This window comes from Thermochaetoides thermophila (genome assembly GCF_000221225.1).
Source record: "Thermochaetoides thermophila DSM 1495 unplaced genomic scaffold scf7180000011821, whole genome shotgun sequence".
Classification (NCBI taxonomy): Eukaryota; Fungi; Ascomycota; class Sordariomycetes; order Sordariales; family Chaetomiaceae; genus Thermochaetoides; species Thermochaetoides thermophila.
This window is the reverse complement of record NW_006383037.1, coordinates 61516-88021: the sequence shown is the minus strand read 5'-3', so window position 1 is coordinate 88021 and position 26506 is coordinate 61516. Positions and strand designations below refer to the sequence as shown.

Below are 26506 nucleotides of genomic sequence, written 5' to 3'. Positions count from 1 at the left end.
CAAACGCTCTCAGTTTATCATGCCAGACCCTGAGTCAGGTTAGCGAATCCGTATGGTGTGAGCACTTTCTCCATTCAATAAATTTGCCCGTCTTCTCAATCTTTTACTTTCATGGATGCCAGTCCCAGAGCCAGCTGAGCACCGCATGGGACGGTACAAGTACTCACCTGGAATACGCAGACCGATTTATATCCCATCTCTCTGGTGGACTCTACGAAGCGGTGAATGCACCGGGTTTTCCACATGCTCCATCCTCTCCAGCAGTTGACCACTCAACACGCTCCGAATGCCAAATACATCTGAAGGCTGCTTCAAGCAGACACAAAGGGTCTGGCCAGACAGGTCTGCGACTGTGCGGTTGGCGTCTACCACTTCGCTACGAAACTGGGCTTGCAATATACAGTCCAGGCCACAGATTAGGCGATGGGTGCTCACCTACAACATCTTGGTGAACATGTACCCCGCTTGCAGTGCCAATGAGGCACGTGTCCAGGGGCCGAACGTGGTCTTGGCTGTCTTCTTCTCTGTGTTCCACGGAGGGGGAGCAATCATTACTGAACGGAGCAAGTCACATAGAATCCCATACATTTAGGAAACAGAAGTCAGCAACGACGAAAACTCAATAGCAATAGTTCCAACTAAAAAAAATTAAAGATCGGCCAAATCAAAGATAATGTCTCAATGAACTTGGAAATATAATGCGCTTCTTTCTTCCTGTATGGTCAACGGTAGAGTGATTTTGCGTTTTTCCCACATATCTAAGTCACGGTCTAAGCTTGGGACATTGTGCTAGCACCTGCATTCTAGTAAAATTTCTTGATATAAAATCAATACTAACTCGATGCAATTGAAAAATTGTATTTCTTAACTCTAAAGAATTTTATATTGCCTGGTTAATTTTAGGTTTAGTAGAGTGAGTTGTGTTGTTTGCTTTGTGATGATAAGCTCAATAGGTCCCAAGTGACATATGTTCAGTGGGATAATGTATGGGATTCTATGTACTGTGTGGCAGCCTTCTGTGGAGCACTGAGAAGGAGCCAACCAAGACCATGTTTGGCTCCTACCGCTGGGTAACATACAAATTAAATGATGCCTAATACAACGCCACGCATGACGCCCTCATCCCGATTTGCAGGCGCAAATATTAATGCAAATATTAATTCAGTAATGGCCATTCAGGTCGAGGACTTCAAGCTTTTATTTGTAAAATTCCTATCCCCCCACTCTACAATTCTGTAGGTAAGCAACGTTTCGCTGCTCGTCAAGAAGGCTTTGGCTTCCGTTGAGCGAATGACGATTCGTGGTGTTTTCCGTTCCGCCTAGCTTTGTGCCGCCTTTGAAGCCTATTGGATCTGTTGTCGCCTGGGCTTGCTTGTCAGCGATGCAGAGGTCCCGAGAGCCGACAGTACCGGAATCCCGGTTTTGCTTTGCGCGCCCACTTGTTCACATGCGCCATCAAACTGCTGTCTACTGCACACACGTAGCCACTTACAAGTAGAGACGGGAAACAGTTCCGCAAGTAACGTTGAACAACCTTGGCTCCTGTTTTCTCTTGGGTTGCTGTGTTGCTTACCGCTACAACATCCCCGACTTCTCTTCCGTCGCATCTTGGACCAGCCAGTCGGGACTGGGCACGCACGTTTCGAGAACACGGGCCGAGGATTGGAGGAACGCTGGGAGTGGCTCCTCTTGGGAATGGCTGCTGCAAAAGCGGCTCCGCTAAACCCAGCTGGGCCCGGCTCCGGCCCCCGGCGGGTGTGGAGAGGAACAGGGTAACAACAAGCCTGAAGCCCACGGGAACAGAAAAAAAACTAGCATGGCGCTGGAACACATACATGCTGCACTTACACAGCTACGAGATACGTCCCTATGTGCGAAGATATACTAGCTAACTAGGGCGAATGAGGAGCTTGCGTCCCAGATCCAGTCCCAGAAGCCCTCTGCCAGTCTCCCCGCCCGCCTTTTTATTTAACTTTCCCCTTTTTTGTAGCCTTCACCCCCTCCCATCAGAGGGTATCGGGGTAAAAAAGGATCGGAAAAGGAAAACCGACAAATGGTGGCTCGATAGGGGTCAACCCCAAAGTGTATTCACTCCTGGCTGTCTCAATTGACTCTTCTTCCTCTCTATATTCAACCACAGCTCAGAACATGACCACCAGCGTCGTGACCCAGGCTCCTGAGGCACCCGTGTGCTCGCAGGAAGTAGCCCAAGCTGAAGCTGTTGTGCCCCCGAGAGAGAAGAGCTCTGGATCAGATGAGACACAAGTAGAGACTGGGTCTCCTGAAACGACAGAGTTCAAAGAGGGCGGTTATGGCTGGTCAGTTCTCCTTGAACCTACGCCTTTCTCATGTCAATCAACTTGAAATATATCACATTCCTTTGCTCCATACCGAGAACTAACAGTCCAAACAGGGTTGTGACCATAGCGGTTCTCCTCATTAATGCCCATACCTGGGGACTGAACTCATCTTATGCAGTTTTCCTTGCCTACTATCTACGGTCAGGGACGATTACCGGCGCTTCACCGCTTGCTTTCGCCTTTGTGGGCGGTCTCTCTATCTCAACATGTATGGTCCCCAATGTTTACCTTCCAACGTCTCGGGTCATGAGTGCTTGTAGGGATATGAACGTTAATGTGACTGACATCATAGCTTTGATCTACAGCCATGCTGGTATCTCCCATTGTCACCTGGTCTATTGGCAAGTTTGGGACCTCCCTAACCCTCCGGTGTGGCGTTGTCCTTGAGGCGTAAGTTATTTGGCCGGCCACTACTTTCCTTACACATCTTAGCTTCTGTGAACATATAGCTAACTGGCCATATACGTTCCCTAGGGTCTCTTTCATCTGTGCTTCCTTTTCTACCCATGTTTGGCACCTCCTCCTCAGCCAAGGCCTCTGTTTTGGAATAGGCCTTGGGTTTTGCTTCATCTCCACAGGTGGTGTTGTTCCGCAGTGGTTCGTTAAAAAACGCTCCTTTGCCAACGCCGTCGCCACTTGTGGTTCTGGCTTTGGCGGGCTCACTTATTCACTGGCCACAAACTCCATGATTTCCAACCTTGGCCTGGCCTGGGCATTTCGCATCTTGGCTATCGTCTCATTTGTAGTGAATGGTGTGTGCAGCATCCTTGTCAAAGACAGGAATAAGGCTGTCGGAGCGATTGTTGTGCCCTTCCATAAGGGCTTACTCAAGAACCTCGACTACTGGTTATACCTGGGCTGGGGCTTCTTCTCTCTCATTGCCTACGTAATTGTCGTCTTTTCTCTCACGGATTATTCTCAATCTGTAGGATTTACAGCGAGTCAAGGATCACTCGCTGCTGCTATATTCAACTGTGAGAACCTATCAATCATCATCCTTGACACCCCACAGAGAAATCCGGATGGCAACTAACGACTTGTGTATGACAACAGTGTCCCAGGGCCTTGGAAGGCCGTTGATTGGTCTCGCTAGTGATCGGCTCGGGAGAATCAATGTCGGCGCACTTGGAAATCTGATTGCAGGCCTTGCCGCTTACTTCCTTTGGATCTTTGCTGGTAAATACTTTGGTGGCTTGATCGTCTATGCCTTGTTTGGCATGTTTGCTGGCAACATCTGGCCCTGTGTTGCGCCAGTTGGAGTCGAGGTTGTTGGCTTACAATTGTTGCCAGCTGGTACTGTCACTCAAATGCATCCCCCCGAGATTATCCTCGAGAAATGGCTGGCGCTAATATTCCCTGCAGCGTTATCTCTATACTGGTTGGTATTGGTTTTGCCTTCAACCTTGTATGTGACTAGAGTTCTAATTTTCTGGCTTTGGTTCATTAATACGGCGCCTGCTAACTTCTGATTTGCAGTGCTGAAGTTATCGGCCTAAGCCTCCGGACATCGGGCATTTATGCATACCTTAATGTTCAAGCCTTCACAGGAACAATGTTTGTGGTCTCGTTCTTGTTCTGTAAGTGATGCTCTGCCCGTGGTTAGGTACAGTTTCTGATTGATGACTCTAGTATGGGTTTTAAGATGCCGGAAAATCCAACAACTGGATCTACTGGGTCTAGATAGACAAAAGTGCGAAGATGCACAAGCTAATTGTGGGACTGAGGTTCAACAGCCCAAAAACAGATGGCAATGGTTTGGCTCGCATCTCCACTGTATTATTGCTGTGAAGAAAGTATAGCAGATATTGCCATGAGAACTTAGTTACATGTCGTTCAATTAGAGGATGTGTTAAATCACAAACAGCACATGATTGTCCTGTCCTCATTGTTTCATTTTTTTTAAATTTTGCAATGAGTTAGGTTAAACTATGAACTGAAAACTCAGAGGGATTGTGAATATAAATACAAAGTAAGAGTTATGCATGTCAAATAGGTCACACGAGTCAACAGTCAAGTCAGTTCCAGCTGGTCCTCCAACCTGGTCTATAAATTCCCCAACATCATGAGTGGTAGACCGGTGATTCAGTCCCTGCAATGATCCCTTTCTCCACGTAGTTGCTCTAGCAACATCTGTTACCATCCATAGCACTCCAGCACCAATTGGCAACTCGTCACTGCTCGCACCATTAAGCTGACGTTATTTGAAACGGGACTCACATTTGCAAATCTTAAATAGATCCAGGTGCCGTTAAATTGTTGGCTACTCAGTCCGTTCCAAAGACAAGCGGCAAAGGCCGCAATTGTATCTATGATGTTTATGTTAAAAAACCTCTGTTAAAGTATATGGAACCATGCCGAGGTTCTGTTTCACAACCATCAACACACTTCAGTCGCTTTTTGGACGTGAAGGATTTCGCGCTGGTTCAGTGAGATTCTTGCCCATCATGGATTAGGAAAGAATCATTGTCCTTATCAAGGCTGAAGTGTGCGTTGACAACCTTCACTTCGCCGAGGCGCTCAACAATGGAGGTTGACAGAAAGGTTGCTCTCTTGTCATAGAATAGTGAGGCCAGGCTCTTCACAAGGCGGCGCAATGAGTTGACTGTGCTTTCCTTCTGACTCAGCTGCAAGTAATGTGCGATGCGTTCAATCGCAAGCTCGTTTGGCCCGGTCTCGTAATCAAAAGGATATTGCTTCAGTGTGCTCTTCAGTTGGCACTCGTCAGTTGTTGGCGATGCTAGTATGCATGGTGAACGCGCAGACTTGTCCATGCCAATGGCCAGATATCTTCGGACGCCAGGGCCTGAATCAACGCCACAATTTATTCCACCCACTTCACGAAGCAGATTCATGCACACATCTTCAGAGAGAAAAGTGTGCCTCTTCTGCTGTAGACTGAGTGGGAGATGTTCCCTTCGGTTCTGTTGAGGTCGGCGTAAAGCATCATAAATCTGTCTGCATTGATCGAACTGCTCGCCACTGGTGGCATGTTCCATCAACTTGACCTCAAGTCAGCATGCAACACAAAGACTATATTAGACAAAGGTATTGAAGCTCAAACCTGCTTCCCGACAATGTTGTAAGAGATGAAAGGAGCTTTGTGGTGCGCCTTGGAGGCTGCCCATAGCATCTGGCTACGGGAGGTAAAGCATGATGAGGCCTTCATCAGGCTTGAAAAGACAGCTGAAAACTAAATGTATTACAACAAAACCTATAACTTGAGACAGGTAATGAAATTTCTATCATCGATATACACAGATGGATTGCTCCCTCAGACATTATATGTGCAGACATAAATAGTTTGGCATAAGCTCCGGCAGAAACCGAAGCCGAGGTAGTGTGGTAACAGAACTTGGGGAGTTACTTTAAGAGACGACCCAAGCATGTGGCTGTCAGCAGAGCAACCCCACATACAGTGAGTGAGCAGACCACACTTGTTTCTTGCCATGGCCATGCAAAAACACTCTCGGTGGAGTTCCTACCTCCTGCTGCCTTTCTGAGAATTGTGAGGTCATTAATGGTAGCCGTTTTGGCCATTGGTTGTATCATCGTATAGACGGGTTACCAAAGAAGCTCCCCTTTGACTCCTTTCTCATTGCTCTCAGAAGCTTTCGTGCTGTCGTCCTTGAACCCCAAGTTCTTGAAGTCATCTTTTGCCATTAGATTCCTACAATTCACATATCAGCTTGTCCGTTGAGCAAAAGAAAACATTGGGTAGAACAAACCGGTCCATGCGGCAAGCTAGGTAGTTCTTGGCGAGTTGACGACATTCTTCCTCGTTGACCCCCTTCACTTTCTTGAGGCAGCTCAGGTACTCCATCATGGAGCTTTTGCACTCTCCTGCCGTGTCATATGAGTAAATAGTGATCAGAGCAACCTGGTTCAGGCATACTTGCCGTCGTGGTCGAGGGGAAAGCTTCCTCTCTGCGGTCTGCAGATAGAAAGAGGAAAAGTATGGTTAATCCTCACTTTACATCCAATACTTCCTGACGAATCACATACGGAGTCGGCTTCGTCAAGGGCAACTGCCCACCTGGACTGCCAAAGGTACTCATCTCTTTGTAAAAAACTGCCCGGGTCACTAAGTAAAGTAGCTGCGGGGCTGTTGAGACGATGTGCACCTAGCCAAACAAGGCGGGTCTCTGAGACAACAGCTACTAACTGTTGTATCAGAAAGTCAGCTGTCAAGGTTACTTGTCGACATCGGGTTGGCCGATGGAGGGCAAGGAGGTCAAAAGATGCAGTTGGGCTGGGAAACTGCTGCGACTTGGAAGGGCTTGAGCATACCAACGTCAAATAACAGCAACCCAAGCAACTGCAGAGCCAAAGAGAGCACAAAACGTCAATAACCTTACAAATGAAGGAGAAGGGAACAGTTGGAAACCTCAACGAACTGAGGAGCAACGCGTATAAACTTCCGGGAGAGATCGCAATACTGCCTGCGTTTCGTGAGCTGATCTGGAGCCAATCGGCTTGAATCGCCGATTATCAAGGAAGCGATCGCCGAATCAGCGAGCTGGTCGCAGGGAACTTGGAAGCCATCGAGATTGATGCCCTAGGCACCTCACTGACCCATAGTGGAACCAGCTGGGCCCCGCTAGCCGGGCTCGCATAAGCTTTGGCCAAGTGATGGTTGCGCCCCGTTGCATTCTTCCACTGTTTTTTCGCGGGTACCCATACCCATGGCGGCCAAGTCCCGGATCGCCCCAGTTTTAAATCTCTACTGTGTAGATTTTGTTCGGGCCTGACGACGTCTACCCAACCGCCAGCACTAAAGACCCATCACCCCGCCAGCCTCCAGCTTTCTTCCTTTCTCCAAATTGTGTCCCCGCGACCTCAGGCTCGTAGCGGCATCGCTGCGATCTTCGACGGCGCTGCATCTTCTCGTGCGTTTCTGCTAGCAGCATTTTTGAGCCTTCAAGAGCCGCAAACGCTACCGTTTGCCTGCGTGCCTTTGCTCGGGTCCCTCCACTTTGCTATCAAACATCGTTTAGAACCCCAGCCGCCAGTCCCGGCTGCACGACTGCCGCCATGGCTGCCCTCGGCGACGACCTGCTGAGGACTGTTAACAAGCTGCAGGATCTTGTCTTTAACACTATCGGAAATGACTCATTAGATCTCCCGCAGATTGTATGCCCGGCTCCCGCCAACTTGCGCTCCTTACAAAGACATCCTTCCTCCAGTCGATGCTAATGTTGTATACGCCCTGCAGGTTGTTGTCGGTTCCCAGTCCGCCGGCAAGTCCTCGGTGTTGGAGAACATCGTTGGGCGAGACTTCCTGCCCCGTGGCGCCGGCATCGTCACTCGCAGACCCCTTATCTTGCAGCTCATCAATGTCCCGAAGGACGACGCTGAAGATGACCCGACGCCCAGCTATGGCGTCCCTGGCCAGGCTGCTCGGAATGAATGGGCCGAGTTCCATCACATCCCAAACCGGCGCTTCACAAATTTTGAAGACGTCAAGCGCGAGATCGAGAATGAGACCGCAAGAGTGGCAGGCACCAATAAGGGCATAAACCGCCAACCCATCAACCTCAAGATTTTTTCGCCCCACGTCTTGAACCTGACCCTGGTTGACCTCCCCGGTCTTACAAAGGCAAGAACCCACATTTCCCCACGCTCAGCCCTGTCCGGCCACGATCTGACCATCGTTGCTTTAGGTTCCTATCGGCGACCAACCAACCGACATTGAAAAGCAGACGCGAAACCTTATTTCTGAGTATATCGCCAAGCCAAACAGCATCATTCTTGCTGTGTCCCCGGCAAATGTCGACATTGTCAACTCGGAAGCCCTCAAACTTGCCAGGCACGTCGACCCCCTGGGACGGAGGACAATTGGTGTACTGACCAAGGTCGACTTGATGGACCACGGCACCAACGCACTCGATATCCTGACTGGGAGGGTCTACCCCCTGAAGCTAGGCTGGATTGGTGTCGTGAACCGGTCACAGCAGGATATTCAGGGCAACAAGCCCATGTCTGAGGCCCTTAAGGCCGAGGCTGAGTTTTTCAGACACCACCCTGCGTACAGGAACATTGCAAACCGCTGCGGTACCCAATTCCTGGCCAAAACCCTTAACCAGACCTTGATGGCTCATATCCGAGACCGCCTACCGGATATTAAGGCTCGTCTGAATACTCTCATGGGCCAGACCCAGCAGGAACTTGCCAGCTATGGTGATATGCACTTCAGCGGCAAGGAGCATCGCGGTTCTCTGATCCTCCAGCTCATGACCCGTTTCGCGACATCCTTCATCTCCTCGATCGACGGTACTTCGACTGAGATCTCAACCAAGGAGCTTTGCGGTGGTGCCCGAATCTACTATATATTCAACTCTGTTTTTGGCAGCTCTTTGGAATCCATCGATCCTACTCAAAATCTGTCGGCTGCCGATATCCGCACTGCGATCCGCAACTCTACTGGCCCGAGGCCGAGCCTCTTTGTGCCCGAGATGGCCTTTGACCTGCTTGTCAAGCCCCAGATCAAGCTTCTCGAGCCCCCAAGCCAACGCTGTGTCGAGCTTGTCTATGAGGAGCTAATCAAGATCTGCCATACCTGTGGATCTACTGAGCTGTCTCGGTTCCCTCGGCTGCAGGCGAAGCTTATTGAAGTCGTCTCAGACCTTCTCCGTGAGCGGCTAGGGCCTGCATCTGCTTACGTCGAGTCTCTGATTGCTATTCAAAGAGCCTACATTAACACCAACCATCCCAATTTCGTGGGTGCTGCCGCAGCCATGAGCCAGATTGTCAGCCAGAGACAAGAAAGGGAGAGGAAGCGGTTGATTCAGGAAGAACGCGAGAGGCGTGAGCGCAGGAGGATGAAGGAGCTTGGTGCCAACGGAACTGAGACCCCAGCGAATGAGGAAGATGACAATGCCTCGGTAGACAGGCCAGATACTGTTGTGATCCGAAAAGCCCCTGGAAAGGCATCGCGGAGCCTCTCACCGGCTGTTCGTGATGTCGGCACTCCTGGCGGCATCTCGGCTGCGCTCAACGGCGCCCGCTCTCAGTCGCCCTCTCGGTTCAACGGGCAGTCCTTGGGCAATGCCAAGGACTCCTTCCTCAATTACTTTTTCGGAAAGGATGGTGCCGCGACGACTCCAGCCCCTCTGCCCAATGCCAATATTGGGCGCCACGTCAGCCAGTCGGTTGAGCCGACATTCAGCCAAAGCTTCAGACGGCCAGAAGAGAAAGGGACGCTGCGGTCCCCTATCCGGTCCATGCGGGCAGATGACAACCTGGATTACACGCAGGGCGCAAAAGCCAATGATCCGGTAAGAAGTCTTGTTCCGTGCACTTAGCTCCTTCTGGAAGCTGACAGTTACATTAGGCCAATAGTGACGAGCTTGCCATGACTGAAAGGGAAGCGATGGAGACCGAGCTGATCCGGGCCTTGATCACCTCATACTTCAACATTGTGCGGGAGATGATCGCTGATCAAGTTCCCAAGGCTATCATGCATCTTCTTGTTAACTACTGCAAGGAGACTGTTCAAAATCGTCTTGTCAGCGAGCTGTACAAGGAGTCGCTCTTCGAGGAGCTCCTCTATGAGGATGATGCCGTCAAGAAGGAGCGCGAGAAATGCGAGAAGCTGCTCCAGACGTATCGGGAGGCTGCCAAGATCATTGGCGAGGTTGTCTAGAAGGCGATGGCCTGCATGACTTCTGATCGAGATGCCAGCCCATTGCTGCCACGATAGTCGTTCTGTATATTGCGTTGAACTTAAGAGATGGGTAACGAGCGGGGGCGTTGGACTGGGCGGACTGGGCGGCAGTGTATGTTGTATGTTGACTGGTGTTGCGGGCGGATGGTTCCTTTATCCATACGAAGACTTTATTCTTGGACGAAGCAAGCACTCTTTGTTTTTGAGGCCAGCAAAGTGAAGTCTGAAAGGTTCCGACATAAGATGAGGACTAAGCAGGATTGAGAAATCCCTGGATGAGTTCAGACGGCCTGAGTCTTCTCAAATCTTCGTCTCCCGATCAAACACTCCAGGAATGTACTGGCAGACTGTCTGTTCGATCATTGGAAGAGTGAACTGTCTATATGGATGTAAGACCGTACGCAGAGGTGGACAGTCGAGGTGTCCCCCATGCAGCAGAGTTGTCCCCGTGTACGGATAATGTAGTACATATCCTTGAATATACAAAATAATCTGGTTCTAAAACAAAACAGCATCATTCCACGGTTTACAGAGCAAAATACGTTGAGCGCTTATCTGTTGCTCACTGATCGTGCCTTGTGAGAAACACCCTAGGGAGTCCTTGACGGAGGGCAAAGGGTGTCATCGTTGGTGCCTTACGGTTAATGGGACTCGCTGCTGAGAAGGCCCAGCGGGGCTATTGTGGGTACGGATCTGCCGTTCAGCCTCGCGGGGCCCTAATTGCACGTGAGAGTCACCCTACTAGGTAGATCGGACTATTCCTTTTTTTGGAACAGTGGTCTTTTCCAAGCCCGAATAGTCCGAGCAGCACAACCGCTCTAAAGATCTCCGTCGCGACTTCAATCCCACCATTTTTTGTACATCCACCAAAAGCATTCTTGCAACAACACCCTCACGTCAAGGCCGTCACCGTGCACCACGCACACAGAGTCTGTGTGCACCTCGTCTCTCTCACATCAAACATCCACCATTAGCCCAATTAAGGTATTCCGAATCACTCCCGCAAAAGGGTGGCCGAGAGCTCCCTATCAGTCTCCCTAGTCGCGGGGCTCTTTCTCCCACTCTTACACAGTTTCGAGTACGTGAACTTGCGGACCGCATATTACTCGGGCTCGAGGGCTTTGCAGCTTAAATCGCCAGTGCTTGGTGGACAACTGCTGCACCCAGATTCCAGAACTTGCCCTTGGTAGCTCCGGATTGAAGGTTGAACACCAGATGCATCTCTAACTCGCGGCCAGCTCCCACTGATTCAAAAAGACGTCTCACGTCGAATACGCCTCAGCACTGCGCATCGCGCTGTTAGCTCTCCGCCGTGGACAACGATCTATCTGATGGTCGTTGCCCTGCGTTTCTCTTCATCGCCTCTGACAAGTGTTAACCCGCTTGCCATATGCCTGTTTCCCCTCTTATATCACCATCAATCTGACCATCTTCTGATGTGGCAGCCCCATTGCACTATCCAGTTGAATTCCCTTCCGGACTCGTCTCTTCTCTTTCCATTTCCCTAATGTCTACAAGTGCAGCACCGCCAAATGGTGAGCATAAAGGCCAAGTTGGCCCTGTTTCTAGCTCCTCAAATGAGCCCTCGGACCGCAACATTGGTTCGTTTGATTTAAAGGAGACATCAGCCCTTATGACTTCAAGACTCAACAAGGACGCCGACACTTGTAAGATGAGTGTCGGTCTTCATGACACGGCCACAGCTTTGTCCCGCCATGGGCATGGCGATGGAAGAACAGTTCAGTCAGAACGCCCAACTTCTTTTAAGCGACGCCGGTCGCTTGACATCAGCATCGACAATAGCCAGGGGGCTCTCAAGCGGGCCAGGTTGCTTCCAGGGACTTCGTTGTGCTCAGACAAGTCCCTTGTCTGCCCTGAAATCTGGCATCGTGTTTTTACTTTTTGTCCCCCCAAGACCTTGGGCAGGTTGTTGACTGTCAACAAACTGTTCAATCTCTATCTTGATCCTGCTTCATCTGTCAACAGAGACATGCCTGCCTCTGTCAAACCCGAGCGCGTCCTGAAGCCCAACGCTATCTGGCAGGCTTCAAGACGTCTTTTCTGGCCGCAAATGCCGACCCCTCTTCGCTCCAAGACTGAGCTGGAGATGTGGCGGCTTGCATGTTCGCACAGATGTCAACATTGTGGCAAGCTTGATGAACGGTCGTCCGCAACAGGGGCCCCTGGGAGCCGATCTCCGGGGCCTGGACGAGATGGTGTGGCGGCTATTTGGGCATTTGGTGCTCGCTTCTGCGGTTCCTGTCTGCTGGAAAACACCTTGGAGGTAGGCAACCGGCCACCTAACTGCTCTATCTGTCCGTCCTGTCTAACGGTTTTACAGGAGCAAGACTTGTTGGTATCTTCGCTAACCCCAGTCGCTATCCTGCCGGCTCTCCCTTTTGTGCTTGTTACAAAAGATCAGCATGTGTTTTCGAGCACTACCCTAAAGCAGGCTTCCTTGCCTTCCGATACAAAGCTTAGGAAGCTGTATCTTTCGTCCGACTACCAAGCCTTGATTGAAGAATTCCTCCAAGTCAAGGACATGGGTCAAGGGACCATGGGCGAGTGGCTAAAGGGCTTGCCAGATCGCGGCAGCGACCTGCGGCAGGAGTCCGCGAAGTGGGAGAAATGGGAGTCTTCTGGAGGGGTTGTTAAGATGCGCTCGCTTCTATATCCAGACTACGCGAAAAAGCTCCCTGCTGCTTCCGCCATCCGCAAACCTTCCCTGACTGAGACATCATCTTCCACTTCGGCGCGCCCGAATGCAGAGAAGCTTCGAGATGTCGGGGACGGCGAGGGTAATGCAGCAAATACCCCGGGACAACAGCATCTCCAAGGCCTGGAGTTAACCATGGCCCTTTCCAAAGAGGCCCGAGACCGTATTGACAAGGAATGGGAAGAAGTCCAAGCCCCTCTTCGTGCCAAGATATCTGGCTACACCGACAAAATCATACGGGAGCTCTTGGCGAAAGAAAAGGTGACGAAAGACAACTGCTCGCGGTTTGCCGTAGAAGTCCTGCTCTATGTCCGCAAGCGGTTCTACACTGAAGTCGAGAAGGAGCATGCTGCTGCCAGGGCAGCAAACAAGAAGCTCCCTGTCGATCCGCCTGACGGGCCCTTCACGCAGAAGCTGACCCTGGAAAACATGAAATGGATCTTTGACACCAAAATAAGGCCCCTTACCGACCGTTTTCGCAAGGAGATCTTCTACTGCAATGACTGCGAAGGGAACTGCAGGGCTTACGGATTCGAAGGAGTCATTCAGCATTATGCAGCGAAGCACACAACGGCACTTAGCCGCGGAAATGCTGTTGTATACTGGAGAGCCGAGTGGCCGAAACATCCTCCGTTTAGGGCAGAGCCTAGGCCTGCCAGGCAGTCCGCTCCGTCTTTCCCTCCGGTATACAAACACGGCTCCGGGGGATATCAACTTGCAGCCCACACGCCCGCGCCGGCAAGTTACCCCTACCCACCAGCCCCCGCCGCGCCTTCTCAGCTTCCAATTTATCCACCACCAACAGGATACGGATACAATCCCCCAGTGTATGGAGATTATTGCCAACCACCACCACCACAACCTCTTCCTCCTTCGCAACAGTACCATCCAGTGCCTGTAGTTCCTCCAGTTGTGCCGCCACCCACGTACGAGACTACCTCATCTTATCCAGTTCCACCTGCTCCCTATCCGCCGCCCCGTCAAGTCCCCATTCCTTCACAGCTGCCTGTGCCTAACCCCGAGCCGGCGCACGGTTATGCACCCTCTCAACCTGGGCACTACGAACGACCTTATGGATCATATTCTAGCAACGCAAATTCTTCGCATGTGCCTGCTCAACCCCCAGCCTTCCCCGACCTGTATCAGCTAAGGCTGGATGATATTGCCCGAAACTCACGCGAACTTTGGCGTTTGCTCGGAGCGATCAGCAATCTTCCTGGTAACGTGAAGGTTTACGTCACAATCCATCACACAGCCAAAAGGTTTCGATCTAGGTTTCATGAAAACCCTCCGCTTTCGTTGTTTATCGATGGCCTGTCCAACCATAAGGATATGCGCCCGGTCCGCAATGTCAATGGACTCATTTGCAAGGCTTGTCATCTACACTTGGACAACCAATTGACTGTGGAACGAGATCGAAAGTCCTTTTCTCTCCCACAGCTGGCAAACCATTTCCAAATCAAGCATGTGGCACCAATGGAGCAGCAGCCCGCTCATCATAGCCCGCCTCGGCTCGACTGGGTGGAAGACATGGTATTCCTAGGGGACATCAAAGACCTTTCATACCTTGACCTGAATGAGTATGAAAAAGAATTAATAGCAGCCGCGCTACCATTCCTCCTTAGATCCGAAGCACTGTCAGTGACTGGGAGGGATCGGACAGGAAGCGGGAAAGGGAGAAGCATTTCATCTAGCCATGCGCATTGTGCGGGAGCCAACATAAATGATAGGGAGTCATCACGGAAGGATTTCGACATACGCGGGAAACGGTACACTGAGCATTCTGGGACTCCATCGGCACATTCAGCTGTTGAGAGGCACAGATCCCCAGGGTCACGAGCTGCTGTGTACAATCAGGAAACATCCCGATTGGTGACTCAGTCATCCCAGCTCAACCAAAACCCTAGTCCTGTGCATCGCTATACAGCTTCCTCCAGGATCAAAGAAGAAACCCCTAATTTGCTTGATGCGTTGGAGTCACGCCTTGTGCAAAGATACCCTTCGCACTCTCAATCTTATGGCCGCGAGTCGAATACTGGCCGGTTTGCAGAGGGCAGTTCCACCATCGGAGGCCGTGAATCCGTTTCTGGTTTGACAGCACATTCACCCCCTCCACATGTAGACCACGGTAGTCATACGAAGTCTCCCATTAGAGACCGGCGGCATGATTCGCCTTCTCACAGGGAGCCCAGCTCACCAGGAAGACCTCTCGGACACGTACCACACTCTGTCATGGAACCTTTCGAGAGTAACCCGAATGGTGCGGGGCGCTCTCGGCCCGCTTATCCCGGCTCACGGCATGCCGAGGAGGACTACTTCAGGTATCACGCACGACGACCGAACGATCGTGGCTATGATGCATTCCCACCAGATGCTGAATATCGCCGCTATCCAGATGAGTCACGGACCAGATCATGGGCTCCAATTGAGGCATATGAAATCGTCCACGTAATAGACGAGAATGGTGAATACTATATCCGGCGCCCAGTGCGACGCGAACCAGATCCCAGGTATGCGTATGAAGAGCGGAGAGTATACCGTGGCGATGCGGGCCCTCATCCCAGTCACGAATCGCGCCTCCTCTACGGCGGTCAGCCAGTTGTCCCCAGAGATGGGCCCAGGGGCAGTAGTGCGCCCGAGACCTGGCCTGTTGACCGTCGGTCCGGATCAGCTTATTATGGGGAGTATGATGCAAGGCTTTTCACTCATATTGGGTAATAAGCAACCTACTGCATTACCGGGCTCTCTTCGAAAATGTCTTGCGCATGTCAGTCCTGCATTAAGTCTCAGCGCAGACTGGATGTGGTCTTCAATGACGTATACTGGTTTGCTGTTCAATGACACGCGTACTGTTATCTTTACGGACTCGAACTATAATCCTTCTCGGCTGCATGGTTTAGATGTTCGCAGAGTGTAGTTACATCAATGCCTTGTTATATGCTCATAATTCTCCCCTTTTTCTAGCATTGAATAACTAGCCACTGTGTGCACACTTGCGCCTAATGCTTTAGAAGTTTGCAAGATCGTTATGTAAACGTTGTCTCTGACTCCTGAACACTCTAGAGTTGTGGTGTAAGCCCTTGTACACTCTTCGCATCCTTTCTAGAATCCCGAAAAGGACTTTGGGGCAGTAATGTGAAACCTGAAGCATCCAATCAAGTTGAAAGGCTGAGTTAGAGTCCGAGTAGAGGACTTTCAAAGTAGGCGCTGTTTATTGTTGCAGGCTCATGATTTGGCTGTCGCTTTTTCTACCTTGCTGACCGCAGATCGTGGAAGAAGTGACTAGCCACATTGACCTGCACAACAGGCCCCGTGTCTGAGAGTGAGAAACAGCTGGTCAGTCAACCGGGCCTGGCAAATGCTTCGCATGCCCAAGGATTGCTGCAGGATGTTAGATAAACGTTCATCTTACCACAATAAAACGGAGTACCGTGACCTCTGCAAGACCGCTTTCAATCCTGTGGCCTTACTTCGTACCTAGGTGCATAAGTTTAATGTGGTGGTGGATGTAAAAGCGGATACGTTCTTCCGTCATCCCATGCAGGGATTCCGGGTTGCTTTGTTGCAAGAGGCGAGTCAGGGGCCGACAGCAAAAGGATGAACATACTCCTTGTTACGTTGACAATGCGTGCTTTGTTCTTCCCCATCTTGGGTAACAGGCCACCTCTGGCCCCTGATGAAGTTTGTATTTCTTGCTTTGCGGCATTTATGTATTTTATTTGCGCTCCCAAGAACATCAATACCTCTTGCGCTTGACACAATATTGCTGCGGTTAAAGACCAACATTACAGGATCGGTCGTGCACCTTGTACACGATGCAGACCCAAGTCATTTCTTCCTTCTTATTTGGCACCTGCACCGTTGCATCGCCCCTGTTGACCCGGCAAGCATCTAATACTACATATGTTCTTGGGGATTCTCAAGCCTCTGAAAATATCAACATTGTGACGGTTATTGAAGCCATCATGCCAAAATCCACCTCATGTGAGGGCGCAGAGTTTCCTAACGAGTGCCGCACAGCCGAACAAGCTGCTCCATTTGTCGCCAAAGCTCTCATCCCTTTCAGTAACGAGGAGAAGGCTGCCTTGCTTGCCTTGATGGGTTTCGAGAGCGTCGATTTTAGATACAAGCATAACGTGTTTCCTGGTGTCGAGGGCCAGGGGACAGCGAATATGATGATGCCAAAAGTATGCTAAATCTGTTTCTATTTCTCCAAATTATCATATCTATCTGGTATAATGTAAGTAACCTCACTAACAAGTGCCGCAGTTCGTCACCGAGTATGCATCCGATCTCTTTGGGGATGATGAGATATCAGGGAAGAGTCTCAGCCAAATTTTAGCCATGGTCACGCTGGATGACTATAACTTTGGATCCGCTGGGTGGTTCTTGGTGAAGCATTGTGACCATAGTGTCCGCGACGTACTTAAAACCGGCACTGACGCCGGCTGGAATGCTTACATGTCCTGTGTCGGCGTTAATGGCTCTGATCAAGGGCGTATGGCATACTGGATCCGAGCAAAGCAGGCATTCGGCTTCTAAAGATCACACAAGCAACAAGCATTTGGGATACTGTACCATGAGTCCTCGAGAATCAACTGAGACACTAAGTCAAATAGTGCTCTGAACACCCTTAGTACACTCGCTGTAGAACTTTCATAAATAATATCGAACATGAATGGTTAAAGGCAAAGAGAAAAAAATAAATAGTATCATAAAATTCCATTAACCCCTCTTCGGTGCTCTCGCAGGCTAGACTATGTTGTGGCACGCAGGAACTCCACGAGTCAACCTTGCCACGAGCTGCTGACAGTTGCCGTTGCACAGGGCACAGTGTAGATATGGTTCGGGTCACGTTCCCAGCTTATAGTCCCTAAGCTGCCCACTCTGATAAATTTGTACTCAATCACAGTTCCAGGTGTCAAGCTGACAGTACCCGACCAAATGGGGTAACTTGACGTATACCCTTCTGCGCTAAGAGCCACTGCGTCGGCCGTATTCCAGTTACCGAGAGCAGGAACATTGCCAGTGCTAAGGATTGTAATCACGTCAGTTAGCTGTTACCCAAGGGAGCACCCTTTCCGTAACTGAACAAAATGGGGGAGCATCTCTCATTACTGACATCTTGACTGTCTCCCCCCAGTCAGTTGTTACCGAGACATTGAATGTGATATAGACCGATATCAGAGAACAGCCGGAGGTGCCTTTCAGGACCGTGTTAGCAAATTCAATCAACCAAAAGTAATACCGTCCGGTGAGCGCTCACTGGTTGGTGTGGATGTTTCGATGGCTGTCGACGTTATGTCTGTGGCAGTTGGTCTAAGATCGATCAAAGAAGGGCAAATGCCGCTTCCAATAAGACGATTCAGGGGATACAAGACTTTGGGAAGGCCGTTCCAAATCGTTACGGCAAGGTTTCCGGTAGAGTCAGCTGTATGGGCGGTACAAACCATTACATCCACCAACGTCTGCCCGGCTGAAAAGCCAGCAGCTGACGATCTCAGAGTAACATTGACCGATGATGGTGATGATCCAAGGTTTGTAAAGATTCCGATGATCTGAGATCCGGATGATCCCTTGCGCATAGCAATGGTGTGACTGTCATAGTAAATCGGGTGGCTGTTGTATGTCAAGAAATCAGAACTCTGTGCAATGGCCCAAGTCCTGATCTGGTTCAGTTTTGCAATCCACTGGTAAAGCTCAGATGAGGTTGAATAACTGGAAGACCAGAGCGCTTCGCGGTTTCTGGGGGTATCTGCCCCAGCATAATGGTGCTCTTGTCCCTGGTATATGATTGGGATTCCTATCACTCCGGTAAGTGGACCATACAAAATGAATACTTGGACATAAATACTAGTCACCAACCATCCTTGAGCATAGTGAAGGCAATTGCCTAGAAAACAAGTGTTAACTTGCGAGTCTTGGTGTCAGAAGCGTACGTTAGGTTGGGGCTCCTTACATTCTTTACCCTCGCCTGCGAAAACATGCCGGTTAGTGGTCAAAGGAAGATCTAGAAGACAGCAAGCTTAAAGCAGTTGGAATCGGACATACCATGTCACTGGTGAAGGATGGGAAGCGGGCAACGTCATGGTTCTCTAAAAATGATCCGTACAAGCTGAGGTCGGTTGCCTTACTACGTAGGGTGTTCAACCCAGAAACAAGCTCGCTGATACGTCCATTTGAGGACTGGAAAGCTCGTAAAATCCAGTAGTAGCTGTGCCTGAATGCTAGAACCAATGTGAAGAGAACCCAGGAGCCTCTCGGCTTCGGAAGAGCTCACCTTGGATAGTCCAAAACACCATCGAGATATTGCTGATAAGGCGCAACATATGCAGGGTCACCGTGGTATACTTCGCCAAGCAGAAATACTCCAGCCGCAGACGAGAACTCCGGCCAAAAAGACTTTTCGACATGCTTCGCACTATCGATCCGTAAACCGTCACTTGAGGAGGACCAAGGTTAAGCGCTGGCGCGAGTGCTGTGAAAAAATCACGTTTCTTACATGGAATAGTTGGAGACAATGATTTTAATCCAATCATTCCAGATACGGCGCACTCCTTCGCTATAATTTGTGAAGTTAGCAGGGCTGCAGAGCGCCAGAGATCGAGAATCACTTACTCTTCCGTACGAAGATCTGGCAAGCTACAAACCATAAGTCAGACTCGGCCCTCTCAGTCATCTCGACAATCGAAAGGCTTTGCCATACCTGACGACGTGGCTTCCTTGCCAACACCTGTGGCACATCAGCGAAACGGCCAGGTCGAAAGCTCGAGAGTAAAGTCAAATGCTTACACCTCAACAGATGTTTGGTTATTGTAATCAATGGCACATGGCGCATGATAGTACGATGACTGTGATCTTGGTCAGTCTCTCGAAGAAATGGCCTCAAAAGCATAATATGCTATGTACCGACGAAAAGGGCTTTAAGCGCGAATAGTCGACACAAGATCTGCACCCCATGTAGCCCATATGGTTTGTGACAACGTCAACCATGAGGTACTAAGAAAGAAGACTTGTCAGCATTTGACTCATCTGATGATGTTCAAGTCACTGAAACTACGCATACCATGCCACGGGCATGAAGCTCTGCGGCTAGTTCACGCAAGTCATCTTCTGTCCCAAATGCTGGGTTCAATGTCCAAATATCTTCAGCCCAATAGCCATGGTAGCCAGATCTAATATAGCACAATTGGTCAGCAATTGTCGGGCATGGACGAGAGCAAACCTCCTACCCATCAGAAGAGGTACCGTCAACCTGCTTGACAATGGGAGAAATCCAAACAGCTGTGAACCCCATCCCCTGGATATCTTCTCCGAGGTGTCAGTCACAGCCTTGCTCTTTGCCGAGAGCTGTAGGTATATCACTATTCTATAGTTCGAAAGCTCCATGTACGAGTGGACACTTGCGGGGAATCGGGCAACACATACAGTCCAGCTTTGATCTAAGCCCTTGCCACGTTCCTCCGCAGTACGCCTGTTGGTCCGGGTCGCAGGGAGCTGTTGTCGAGAGATCGGTCCGAGCAAACCTATCCGTTACAACTTGATAAATGGACTGCTTCCGCCACTCGGCTGCCGACAGCGCACCTATGTTGGCCTTGTGTGGAAGTATACCTAGAAAAAGAAGTAGTGATCGGCTTAATGAGCCCATACTGTTGGGAGAGGCTGACTAACAGCTGTTGATTTGTTCTTCCCAAATACCCCTCGAGGACAGCTTGATCAACGACAATGATAACTGCTGACGCCAGAGATCATTACTAGATAATTGCTAGGGAATGTGTAGGCCATTTCCATTATTTATAATTGCTGTCCTTTGGAGGTTTGCGTCTCATGCTTACAGAGTGAGGAGGGCCCATGGTTACCAAGGGGCAGAAGAGAGAGCCTTGGACAGTTGAGGAAATGCCAGTTGCAAAAAGATGAAAATCCGAAAAAAAAAAAGTCCGCACTTCAATCGGGCCGTCCTAGAAAGCTGTCGGCCGTTCTTCCACGTGGAATACACTCTTGGTGTCAGTGAGGTTGCACCCATTTCCAGAGGCGCGGACGGAGATGCACCAAAACAGGCAAGCCGCTCAATGCTGCACCACGGAGCCCGACCTTGTTCCCCACAATCTGGGGTTTGAAAGTGCCGGCCCAGGGCCCCAGAAAGCGGAACGAGGTGATATTCTCATTCAAAAGGACCGAATGGCTGACTGAGATGCTTCAGCTAGGAGGAGATGGTTGTGATAGTTGAACCAAGGAATGACGCGTTATGTGAGGCTAGAGGTAGGCAGAAAGTCAGCATAGCAAAACAAATGAATGAAAATCGCCATATATGTTATTCTTTGTTCCACAAACCCGACAAAATTGAAATGTTGTAGGAGGTGTAAACCCAGATAGACCTCGAAAGACATTCCGCAATAAACCAGACAGCCATTTGAGACTTCCTTATCCAGTAGTTGAGCCTCCTCATTACCCCCCCTTTCCCTGCCTGTTGAATCCTCTAATTTGCCTGCTAAAATGACGACAAAGAGCTTTAAAATGCTTCAGCTTGGTCCCATCAGGTCCAAACTACAAGAGAACATAGTACTACTGGGAACCGTCTCCTGGAGAGCTTGGTCGGGATTTCCAGAGAAGAATTGCAGGGACTCTGTGCCCCAGTGTGCTGTTTGGGTGTAGTTCTCAAAGGAGTCCTACGTCGAAAAAATGTTAGTCATGGCTGAAAGATCCAGAGAGATAGTGTTGGTCTCATACCCAGTCGAGGTTACCCGAAAAATCCATGGCACCGCCTGCCATGTTGTCCAAGACGGCAGTCAGTGGCGAGCGAGTTGTGTCAACTCCTAGCGCGGTCGTTGAATAATCAGGCAAAGGAAGACCGCCCGTGTTAGAGTCGTAGTTGAAGCTTGTGCTAGCATGCAACCCTGCGTTTGTTATGCTGAACCCTGGATCAGGCCCCCCATAAGTGATGCCAAGAGAATTTTGCAGGGAATCAAAACCGGACGTCTGAGTATGCACCACCTCATCTATAGGCATGCTGAGTGCCGTGACTGTCATGTGTCCTGGCTGTTGTTCTATCTTCACATCGCTCTCTGGAAGAGGCCCAGTGTTGGTTTCTTTTTCTGCGTTCTTGATTTTATCCAGCATGATCTCTAGAGTGTTAGCTGCCTTTAGAGCCTCCATGGAGGTGTCCGCTAGCCCCTTTTCAATGTCTTTAGTGAGCTCAAGGTGCTTTATCATCTCTTCACGCTGTTCTCGTGTCCAGAAATGCACGTGACTTGAGCCCCTCTTCCCGTCGGTCTTCTGAGCGACATTGTCAAAGTGTAGATCTAATGCAATTAACATAGCTGGGAGGAGAAAGTCCTTTGTGGCTACCGTTGCAAAATACCATCGGGCCGAACTCAAAACCCCTCCTGGTTGAGATTCCCTGTAGATGGTGGCAAGATGGCGCAAGGTATCCAGCGAAGCCTGGATGGCACTGCGTCGCGAGTGTGCATACTTTGGATTGTTTCTTGCTCGGGGAACGTACTTTCGGTGGAGTAGACACATAATCTTGAGGTACAGTATGTCGATGTTGAAGCGCGCCATTATCAGTGGAAGCGGATCTTTGGATCCATCGAGTGGCTGAAGCTTCAAGTGAGGAGGGATCTCCGCGCGGGTCTCTCTCAATCTAGCATCCAGACGCAAAATCTCGTCGTAGTGGACTTGGTTTTTGACACGGCTGGTAATCTGCAAGATCGTGCCAAGCTGAAGGCAGAGCTTGACTTTATAAATCATGAAGCTGATCCGTGTGGGATCAGAAAGGGGTCTAGATGGAGGCAAGGCTTTTGTGTCCGGACCAAAATCCTCGTCATAGAGGTTATGTGGCAACTCCGTGTCATAGTCATTGTCAGAGAGCATGTTAGGAAGCGATATTCTGTGCGAGAAACAGACATCAATCATCCTGACAAGGGCCCAGGTCCTCCGCCTCATCTCCTGTTGCCAACGAAAACGAGTGAGTATTGGATTCTAAACAGATCATGGAATGTGTGTTGGGAGATTGATTAAGACGTACAGCCTCAAAAGGAGACAGAGTGGGAAACCACTTGCCATCTCGGTGATAGCCCATTCGAAGAGCTGTCCTGACGGTCATGGCTATGATATGCCAAAGGCCAAGGTCAGCATCCCAGCGCGAGAAATACTCGCAAAAGGTATAAAGCAGCATGGATTCAACTGTGTAAGCTGTCGGTTTTGTGTAGTCTCCGGCAATCAAACATTGCACTGTTCGCAGCCTGTATTCATCGGCCAGCTCGAGCGCACGACCCTTCCACTCAGGAGGCTCATCCCCAACCTTGATGTAACTCAGCATCGCCAAGCATAAGATTGCATAGAGAAGAGCCATCCACATGATTGGGGTCTTCGAGGGGTCATTCCAGTGACCTTGAAGTTGACGGTAGAAGGTAGGTGCATGGACTATGTTGATGGAGCTGTCCATCGAGCTGAAATACCTCGAGCACAAGGCTAACACTGTGGATTTTGGTGGCAGTTCTGCGCGAAGCTCATCTTCAGTCGCAGGGATGGCACCCATCAACAACGTGGGTGGCTGTTTTGCCGTGGGGGGCTTGCTGAGCTTGATTCTCTCATAACTTCTCTCTAAATCCCTCTTGTGATTGGCAAAGTAGTTTTTGACTTCAGCAATGTCAAGTAATATGGTGTGCCAGTGCTCCTCCCCAAGGTAGACGTGCTTGGAGCGAATTGGATCTACCTTCAGACAACCAAGGGAGTGAGCGAGCGAGTCGTCAATATCGCTTTCTTCATCCTCCTGTATGTTGTTATCCAAGGACTCAACCCTCTTTGTGAAGGGGTTGGTGTCTGTTCCAGACACTGCGTCAAGTCTGCTGCCACCAGCGACAGACAAGATATGACTGCTAGCTGCAAGATCAATGTTTGCTCCTCCATGCATGAGGGAGAGCACCAAGCCCTCCAACCTGTCGATGCGGGATTGCATTTCATCTGGACTAGGCTCCCCCTGGCCCAAGTTTTTTCTGCGAGTTACAGGTGTGGCATAAGAGCATGATGCCGTATCCGGGCCCTCGCGCTTAACACAGTTGCTACATGGGTGAGACCTGTCGCACTTCCTATTACCGTGTGTGAGCTTGAGTAAAACAGATAGTAGGAGAAGATCAAAGACCCGGACTGATATCTCAACCCCTGAGGGGTCTACCCATCTCAAATCAAAGGGCATACCAACTTACAATCTGACATCACAGCGTTAGTCAACTGCACATCTCGCAGCGCAAGGGGGACATGCATGGAAATTCTCACTTTCTTGTCCGGCAAGGATGACAACTCAGGGGCACCCTGTTTCTCTTGCGGACCACCCGAAACCGGGGTTCCGGTGACCGAGTAGCGGAAGAAGCTGACGTCGTGACCGAGGGGGGTGTCGACGGCATGGTTGAGGGCGATGGTTAAGGACCGATAATTGAAGATTACAAGGACCGGCTTGAAGCAGAGCACAAACGAAACCAGATAAGAACTGTGGAGGATGAAGGTCTTGAAGGGTCAAAACAATAATCGGTACGCAGATTCGTACAGAGATCCGTTTGGAAACCAATAGGACTCCTGATCATGAATTGAAAGGCGATATTAAGGGCTCTTCCTACCGTGCCGCTACTCCATGCTCACGCTAGAGCACGACCAAGCGTAGTCCAATGCAGTGCTCTGAGATCCGAGGACATAAATCACCAGAACCAGAGACTAATAAGTAATCCGTAGGTATGATCGTTCTTTAGTTGTGGAGCTGGATCTGAATGGTGTTGAACAGTCCGCAACGGTGTTTTTAGACCTAGAATCACACAGGACATGTCAGATATTGCAGCAGGAGAATAGAAGGAGAGAAAATAAGGTTGAAGTTTGAGACTGGGGACGAGAACGATCTCTGCACCAAGTACCCCCTTCCAGGTTGTTTTGCGCAAAGAGGACGGATGTCGTGATGCAATGCGACTGGCTGAACCTTCCAGTTGTCGTAGCAGCAGGGTCGCCGGTGGTGGGGCCAGCAAGGCATTCGTGGGGCAAGGGTGGGGTGTCCCACAAGCGACGGCCCGGAACATGCGGGACATTGTAACTATCTTCCTGTAAGATATGTAGAATGTAAATTTACCATACAACTGATTTGGGAACCATTAACCATAGCCCAGAGGAAAAAGGCTCAGTAATGAGACTAATTCTTCTTATAGTACATAGGTATCCACCTATGGGTTGCATGATGTTGCTTGGTTCATGTCCTGAGTAATATACATAGCTAGAGCCCTCCTGTCAAATTGTTCCTGGCTTAAAATAATATAGTAGTAACCAATATATCAGCTCGCATTCACATTACCTAGCCAAGTCTGCTTTACAAACCTGCAAAGACTGGAGTAGGATATGGAAGGCAGAGAAACATTCACCATGTTGTTAGATTATTGACCTGGGATCTATTCACGTAGTCAAACAAAGAGCCAGTGAGTCATTCGGCGATTATGTACATGCACCTTTCACAGCTGTCCTGCGTGACATGCAGCAACTGAAACTTATGCTTCATGAACCCTGGTGGCGTTCTTGCAGAACGCTCCAATGAGCATTCTCGTGTAAAGTGGCCTATCGAAGGAATGGACTAGAAGCATAAACTTCATGCAAGGAGAGAAGGAAGACGTAAGCTTTGCAGGACTTGCTGAATATCACGACAGCAGCTTGTCAACGGTGCGCAAAGCTATGTCAACGACCAGATGACCTTCTTTTACTCAGACGGCCAGTTTCCAGATGGGATGTGCCGTGACCGAGGGAACCGAGACATGTGAAGTTACCGTCATGTACTTGATGTTGCAGAGACCTCACTGTTCGACTTCACGCTGTAGGGTGCCAAGAAGTCGGGGTTATTGGCCAACTCCTCTTTGACCTGTTGGGCATTTGTCAGCAACCTGCCCCTCAGACCTTGTAACACTCATGTGGAGGTCCGGAGAGGAACTTACAATGTCAAGGCCACCAACCAGCTCACCATTGATCCAAAGCTGCGGATAAGTTGGCCAGTCGGCAAACTCCTTTAGCCCTTGGCGCACTTCTTCATCAGCTAAGATGTTGAAAAACCCGTACTTGACAGAGTGCTCTCGTAGGATATTCACGATCTGGCGCGAAAAGCCGCATTTGGGTTCACTGGGTGTACCCTTCATGAAAAGCATGACCGGTGCTGCCTTCACCAAATCCGCAAGGCGCTTGAACAGCTCCTGCTTCTTCTTCTCCGGGTCCTCTTCTGTTGACACTTCAGCTGTCGCGTTGGCAGCAGTGTCTGCACTGCTGCTTTGGGTTGGCGTTCTGGTCTTGCTGGCATGAGTCTCGATTGCATTCCGCACCTTCACCGCACTGCTCCCGCTCACGGTCTCCAACACCTGGCCATTCCGAATAAGAACAAGAAATGGGACGGCCGTGACGTTGTAGGCCTCACTAATATCAGACAACTCCTCCGCGTTGATAGAAACCCACGAAGTGGACAAGGGCTCGGTTACTGGGTACTCGCTAGCGAGAGTCGACAGCACAGTCGCCATTTGCGCACAGGGGGCTGCCCACGGGGCATGGAACGAAACAACCAGAAGCGCTGAAGGCGGCAGGGAGGAGACGTGCGCCTCCCACTCCTCGACGCTGGTGATCTCTTTGACAGTGGACATAATGTGATGCAATTGGCAGGCGAATGGATACGCGAGTGAATGAGCCAGGAAGTCTCAAGATCTGCGTGATTGCCCTGTATAAGCGTGAGTAGGTTGGGTTGGAGTCGTTCAGCTGGAAAGT

General features: G+C 50.1%; 4 protein-coding genes and 1 pseudogene across 5 annotated transcripts; 4 read left to right on the top strand and 1 right to left on the bottom strand.

Moving 5' to 3' along the window:
• Positions 1-2148: 2148 nt before the first annotated feature.
• CTHT_0059450 (putative monocarboxylic acid transmembrane transporter protein) lies at positions 2149-4040 on the top strand (the record flags this gene model as incomplete). The annotated part of the gene is made up of 7 exons (XM_006696200.1): positions 2149-2318; positions 2414-2568; positions 2666-2750; positions 2835-3334; positions 3414-3738; positions 3837-3937; positions 4003-4040. 7 exons carry the CDS (start codon positions 2149-2151, stop codon positions 4038-4040), a joined length of 1374 nt encoding a protein of 457 aa, XP_006696263.1.
• Positions 4041-7391: 3351 nt separating this feature from the next.
• Positions 7392-10002, top strand: CTHT_0059440 (uncharacterized protein; the record flags this gene model as incomplete). The annotated part of the gene is made up of 4 exons (XM_006696199.1): positions 7392-7490; positions 7573-7914; positions 8021-9634; positions 9691-10002. 4 exons carry the CDS (start codon positions 7392-7394, stop codon positions 10000-10002), a joined length of 2367 nt encoding a protein of 788 aa, XP_006696262.1.
• Positions 10003-12013: 2011 nt separating this feature from the next.
• On the top strand, positions 12014-15457 carry CTHT_0059430 (uncharacterized protein; the record flags this gene model as incomplete). The annotated part of the gene is made up of 4 exons (XM_006696198.1): positions 12014-12146; positions 12201-12307; positions 12365-14376; positions 14677-15457. The coding sequence occupies 4 exons, from the start codon at positions 12014-12016 to the stop codon at positions 15455-15457; spliced, it is 3033 nt and encodes a 1010-aa protein (XP_006696261.1).
• A 1247-nt stretch (positions 15458-16704) lies between these two features.
• On the top strand, positions 16705-17281 carry CTHT_0059420 (uncharacterized protein; the record flags this gene model as incomplete). The annotated part of the gene is made up of 2 exons (XM_006696197.1): positions 16705-16926; positions 17009-17281. The coding sequence occupies 2 exons, from the start codon at positions 16705-16707 to the stop codon at positions 17279-17281; spliced, it is 495 nt and encodes a 164-aa protein (XP_006696260.1).
• A 245-nt stretch (positions 17282-17526) lies between these two features.
• Positions 17527-26385, bottom strand: CTHT_0059410 (annotated as a pseudogene; the record flags this gene model as incomplete). Its single annotated transcript has 22 exons — positions 17527-17770; positions 17862-17943; positions 18006-18494; positions 18605-18632; positions 18699-18713; positions 18791-18959; positions 19020-19181; positions 19242-19301; positions 19358-19381; positions 19446-19472; positions 19532-19590; positions 19649-19738; positions 19806-19914; positions 19972-20047; positions 20168-20323; positions 21303-21405; positions 21467-22684; positions 22764-23733; positions 23936-23946; positions 24014-24241; positions 25557-25622; positions 25696-26385. Coding segments are annotated over 22 exons (5076 nt in total).
• Positions 26386-26506: the final 121 nt, after the last annotated feature.